The sequence below is a fragment of the Geospiza fortis genome, unplaced genomic scaffold, assembly GCF_000277835.1.
Source record: "Geospiza fortis unplaced genomic scaffold, GeoFor_1.0 scaffold172, whole genome shotgun sequence".
Lineage (NCBI taxonomy): Eukaryota > Metazoa > Chordata > Aves > Passeriformes > Thraupidae > Geospiza > Geospiza fortis.
This window is the reverse complement of record NW_005054309.1, coordinates 11,691,889-11,698,058: the sequence shown is the minus strand read 5'-3', so window position 1 is coordinate 11,698,058 and position 6,170 is coordinate 11,691,889. Positions and strand designations below refer to the sequence as shown.

Below are 6,170 nucleotides of genomic sequence, written 5' to 3'. Positions count from 1 at the left end.
CGTGGGGCTGTGCTGGGGGGCTGAGGGGCTGGCAGGGACCCCCAGTGCTGCTGCTTCGCTCCTGGGGACTGCGCTGCTGCTCCCAGGGAGAGGGTTTGCAGGTGCAAGGCTTGGAGGCACGGCTGGTGATGCAGGAGCTGTCACCGTGGGGATGGCTGCAGTGCTCACTGCAGGGATGGCTGCAGTGCTCTGGGCTGCAGGGGTGCCTGCAGTGCTCACTGCAGGGGTGCCTGCAGTGCTCTGGGCTGCAGGGGTGCCTGCAGTGCTCACTGCAGGGGTGGCTATGCTTGCTGCAGAGATGACTGTCCTCGCTGCAGGGGTCCCTGCAGGCGTGGGTGCAGTGCTCTGGGCTGCAGCCACACACTGTGGGGCAGGTGTTTTAGGAGGCCTCTTCCTCCTCTGACCTCTCCTTCCTCCCACTCTGAGTATTTTACTGTTGGTGGCTCTGGTGTCGGTTTGAGGACTAATAACAAGTGTAACTGTGGGCTCCAAACCCATCACACCCAATCCACTGGCTGCAGGGGTGGCAGTGTCCCCTGCAGTGACAGACATGACTGTGGCAGCAGCTTTTTGCCGTGCACCATGTTTCTTTTCCTCTTCCCTGAGGAATGCTGTGTTTTGATGGGCACCCACAGGGTGCTCCAATGGCATTTTCATGGTGGAGGGGAAGGACTGGGGTGTTTCTGGGCTAAATGGATTGATGATGGATCTGCTGGAGTTATTTAAGGTTGGTACATTTGATGCATAGTTCCTATTCAGTTGAGCACCTGTAGCCACAGCTGTACTTCCTCTGGCAGACCCTGGCCTCCCAAAATTGTACCCGGGCTCTTTCATGCCTGGGACACGTCCTGGTCTAACAATTCGTCTCCGACCAGAAATTTTCCTTCGTCTTCCATGGTGCTGCTGGAGCTGGGCTGGATGAGTTGGAACGCCCTGGATAACCTGAATTTGCCGACGAGCAGTGAAAGTCAAGGCAGGTGGATTAGGGGCTCTTCCTCTCTGAGTATCATGAAAATAAATGGGGCCAAATTCAGAGCTTGGTGCCACTGTCACCACAGGGACCTGGTGATCTGCTTTGGGGGAGACATTATCAATAGACTCAGTAAAAATATGTAACTTGTCTGCTGTGTTCTGGGGAGTTACAGCCTTGCTGGTGCCTGTCGTGGGTGTCATGGATGCAGACTTTAGGTGCTGGTTATTACTTTCCCCTGAATATATTGACTTTTGCCCAGCAGGGAAGAGTGTGGCTGTCCCACTTGGTACAGTTGGTTGTTTTACACCATTTGCTGATATTTGACTCAAATCAGATCTTTCCCATGAGTCTGTAGGTTTGGGAAGTGTTTGTGGCATTTTGCTGGCAGATGCCCCAGGGTGTGGAAGAGGTGAGGGCAGGGGAGTGATTGGCTCTGTGGGCAGGAGGGAGGTGCTCCAGGCAGGAGGGGGATTCTCAGTCTCCTCGGCCCCTGCAGTGATCATGAGCTCTGTTGCTCTGCCCAGAGCAGATACTGGGGCTCTCGCTGTTGCTGGTATCATGAATTCTTCTTCTGGAGATACGAGATCACCAGATGTCTCCCCCTCATCCCCGGGTACCTCTGAGAGCTTACGGGCTTGAATGGGTGGTTCTGTTGCAGCTTCTCCTCGTTTGTCTGCCACTGTTGAGTTCCTCCTTGTTTTCTCCAGCAGGGCTGCCCAGCGCTGTGGATCAGCTCTCCTGCCTGAGGGAACAAACTGTCTCCTGTGTCCCCGGAAGCGCCGGCCTGTCCTGTCTGCGTAGGGCCAGTGAGGCATTTTCCCGTGGCTGTTCCTCTGACGTGTGCTCTGGCTGCTGGCTGCTGGTGCAGCAGGTTCCCCGAGAGCCCCCAGGGCGCCTGCAGTGCCGGAGGGATCTCTCTGTGCTGCAGCAGAGCGCACCAGCTCATTGCCAGAGCCTTCTTCCCACTCTCCCAGAGCTCCATGCTTTTTCTTCAGAGCAGTTTCATCCTGTCTCTCCAGCACCTGGAAAACCAAAAGATCCACACCGAACCGGTTGGCTGCCACGCATCGGAAGTAGCCCAGGTCTCGCTGCGTCACCCCTTGTATTCTCAAGGTGCCATTGGCAAAAATGTGCTTGTTTCCAGCAGACTGACGGAGGACTGTGTGCTCAGGGAGCACCCAGGTGACAGCAGGGTCTGGGGCAGCCGTGGCTGTGCAGGGGAGGTGCAGCGTGCTGCCGAGAGCAGCCGGCAGCTGGGCTCCATTGACACCGCTGCGTTCCAGGTCTGGATCCAGCACTGTAATCCGGAATGTGAGCGCGTCAGCGTCCTTGTGGTTGGTGCTGATGCAGTGGTAGAGCCCCGAGTCGAACACGTCAGCTGTCCTCAGCGTCAGCACCCCGCTCTTGAGGACCAGGATCCTGCCATCCTCGCTGATGTGGGGGGCTCGCACCCTGCTGCCATCGGCCAGTATCCACTCCACGGCCGGAGCTGGCTGCCCAGCTGCCTGGCACCCCAGCTGCACGGTGCCCCCCCGCAGCACCGTGCGCTCCGTTTGGGTGCTGCTGTCCCTGGAAATGACGGCCCAGCCGGGCCTGCCCTGCTCCTTGTCCTGGCTGGGCAGAGGCACCCGGGCCTGGGCGGCGTAGCGGAGGTGCAGCGTGCTGAGCGTGGTGGCTGTCCTGTCCAGCTGCAGGGACACCTGCCTCTGCAGCAGCCACGCCGGCTCGGCTCGCAGCTCTGCCTCCATCCCCGTGAAGAGCTCATCTTTCTCACTGTACACCTGCCTGTATTTGTAGCTGACAGAAGGCTCCTCAGCTGCCCGCGCAGTTTGCTCCAGTTTCAAAGGAGAGCTGCTGTACAGTGCCAGGATGCTCCACAGCTGCTGGATGTGCCCGTAATCAATACCACACACCAGGAATGCTGAGAACGAGGCTTTGAGCACTCTGCTGGGGCCACTTTGGTCAAATGAGATGGGAGACATTGCTTTAGGTCTCTGGACATTGCAAACCAAGTTGCCTCGATTTCCTGCCTGGTCAGTCATATTCAAAACCACAGATCCCATTGGAGCCATCAAGTCCTTGGGAGACACAAAACTGAAATCCCCATCGTCTGGCACCGAGAGGTTTCTGGATTTCAGGGAGTCATCGATGACTGGCTTAGTGCAGGTGAAAGACGCAGAAGGGAGATCCACTAAACTTTTCCCATTATGAGTTTTGGGACTAGCACAGACCGGGCATTGCTGGACACCAGAACTTCTCTCTTTTCTGCACTTTATGACATCTGAAGGGAAGAAAACCTCAGTAAGTTTCTGTGCTACAAGTTTTAGTGTTAAAAATGACATATAGCTACTAACAAGTGGTTCTTTTGAATAAAATAAAACCGAAGATTGAAGCGACATGTGAATGGCAGCAGCAGAGAAAGTCCTGGAGTCCCTTGAGTTCCTGAATTTCTTTTTAAAGAAGCAAGTGCAATGTGGCTCTTGCTCTTGCCAATTCCACAAAAGTTAGCTTGTTCCCTGTGGATTCTCCCAGTGCACAGAAGCTTTGGACTGGCCAAGGAAAATTCTCCATTGAGGAAAGCTGCACTTGGGAATGGCCACTAGATTCATTTAATCTGGGAAATGCAGTGGTGTTAATCTCTTTATCCTGATTGCACACACCTACACAAATCCTATCTTCCAATCTTTCCTAGAGAATAAACAGATGAATAAAGGACAATTACCTGTATCAGGAAGAGCAAGATGCTACAACAGGATTACAGAGCATAAGCAAAAACTTCAGCTCACCTGGTCTCTCCTGTGCCCACCCTGCCAACCCCTGCAGGCTGCAGTCGCAGGACCAGGGGTTCCCATGGAGGTAAATGCTCTCGAGCTCTGACATGTAGGAAAACATCTCTTGTGGGAGTGAAGTCAGCGCATTGTCAGACAGAGAGATGTGCTTCAGGAAGGATATTCTGAATATTTGGCTGTAGCGCAAGGTGACAAAAGTGTCTGGGTGCAGCTGCTGAAGTAAATTTCCATCCAGGTGGACCAACCTCAAGGAAGTGAGTCCATAGAAAACATTGGGATTCACAAATTCAATTTGATTGTGGTCCATATGCAGCCGTACCAAGCTGTTCAGGCCATAAAATACATCCTGCTGAAGCACTCTGACCTTGTTGTAACTCATTTTTAAGACCTGTTCATGACAAAGTAACAAATGCATAATATTAAGCCATGTTAAAGTTATAGGACCCCTAATAAATGCTGCTGAAGGTTGCTCTGTGCAGTGGAAGTTCTTCACCAGATAACTGGAATGCCAGGTGCCTGGAGTTTCTTCAAATAATTGAAGGGTTTATATGCAGTGTTAACTTTCTGCACAATTTGGCCTTTTTTTCATGAAGGCTAGAAAGGGACAAGATTGTACTGAAGGGGAGGAAATCTCAGTGGAAAAAAAAATCCCCAAAAAGCCCCAAACTGACTAACAAATTAACAATGACAGGTTTCCTTTTTCAGACGCAGTAGCTGGAGCTTTGCACTCTTTCTCCTCTGTAGGAAGAGAGTTTTGACTGCACTTGCCTACTAAGGTACAGCTGAGAGATATCAACCAAGATGTTTGCCGTGCCCTATACCCTGTACCTGAGTGCCTGCCTGGGAAGGAAAGACATTTCCCGCCAGGATACTGGATTCTGAAGGCTGTTGACTTTCACATGAATAAGGTAAGAAACAGGAAACCAAAATGCTGCAGAAGGCTGCTCTGTGGCTGCCTACCAGTACCACTGAGAGTTAAATCATAACCAAATTAACACTGGCTCATTTAGCTCTTACCTGCAGCGAGCGTAAATCTCTGAACACCTTCTCAGGGATGGTACTGATCTCATTGCTGTGCAGCATCAGTAGCTCCATCTTCTCCAGGCCAGCAAAGTCCGTGAGGCTGAGTTTTCTCAGGCTGTTGTAGCTGTATGGGATGGGTTTAGTCAGCCCCAACTCGCAGCTTTTAAATCCAACCAACCCAAAACAGAAGAACCACTCTTTGGGAACGGCTGAAGGTAAGCAGCACTCCCCTTGCCAAGAGGAGAGTGAGTCATTCCTTCAGGTTAGCACAAAAGGTGGTCACTTTTCCCAGACAGGGTTCTGGTGGTGAATTCCCAGTGGGTGGGGTGAGGGACAGCCATGAAACACATCTGTCTGTGCTCACTGTGCTACCACTTCAGTGAAAAGCGCCTTGTGTGTTTCTGCAGACACATCTGGATGGTTCAAAGGTTATGTGCATCAAAAGGGACACACAGATCAGACAAATACTGCTGATGGGTCTCATAATTTGATTTAAGAGAGAGGACACTTGCTGGAAACTGCATGAAGGGGCCAGACAAGCCTGGGTATGATCTGTTCCCTGCTCCTTTAACCACACAGAGAATGGAGCCACCGTGGAGGCTGACATGGCCAGACAAGTGAAATTTCCCTTGAACTGAGCAGACGAAAGCATCGACCCTAATGCTGTGGGGCATTCTGAGAGTCACAGAACAGGCTGAATCTGAAGGGACCCACAAGGATCACTGAGTCCAGCCCTTAAGAGAACGGCTCACAGGGGGATCTACCCCCCGACCTTGGTGTTACCTCACTGCAAAGTCTCTGCAGATTTGAATACCCGTGCTCCTTTTCCAACCGCTTTCTGAGCTCTGGACTATCCTTCCCCAGAGAGAAATCTATTTCAGCCTTCTTCCAGGTTCCATGCTACAGACACAACATATTCAGGTAATATAAAGGAAAGTTAAGTTCAAATCTTTCTGAAGTTCTCAATGACGTGTGCTAGACCCCCAGAATTTCTCCTTTCTGTGGGCGGTCTCGGGCTCTGCTGGCTGTGGCTGCAGCCCCTGCCGAGCACTGCAGAACATTACAGACTCACCTATTGCTGTGGTTAAATTTAGCCCTAAATCGGGACGGTTAATTACTGCTGTGCGAAGTGCTGAAGGGCAGCTGAGCGCTCGGACGCCGCAGCTCACGTACCCCAGGTTGATGCGCCGCACGTCGGGCGGGATGCGCGGGGGCACGGCGCTGAAGTAGCGGAAGGTGCAGTGGAGCTCGGCGGAGCCGTGGCAGGCGCAGGGCCGGGGACAGGCGCTGGTGGCCGGCAGGGCGGCCAGGCAGGCGGCCAGGAGGGTCCCCAGCCAGCGGGGCCGCCATTCCCGGCGCGGGGCCCCCCACCCGCGGGGGGGGTC

At 53.1% G+C, this 6,170-nt stretch overlaps 1 protein-coding gene across 1 annotated transcript in view; it reads right to left on the bottom strand.

The window, feature by feature from the left end:
* Positions 1-6,134, bottom strand: part of IGSF10 (immunoglobulin superfamily member 10) — a gene marked incomplete at its 5' end in the record, with an annotated part of 12,069 nt that extends 5,935 nt beyond the window's left edge. Inside the window, 4 exons of the mRNA XM_031055447.1 lie at positions 9-3,254; positions 3,760-4,150; positions 4,780-4,909; positions 5,959-6,134. Coding sequence (XP_030911307.1) covers positions 9-3,254; positions 3,760-4,150; positions 4,780-4,909; positions 5,959-6,134 — 3,943 coding nt within the window. The remainder of the gene's footprint in view (positions 1-8; positions 3,255-3,759; positions 4,151-4,779; positions 4,910-5,958) is intronic.
* Positions 6,135-6,170: the final 36 nt, after the last annotated feature.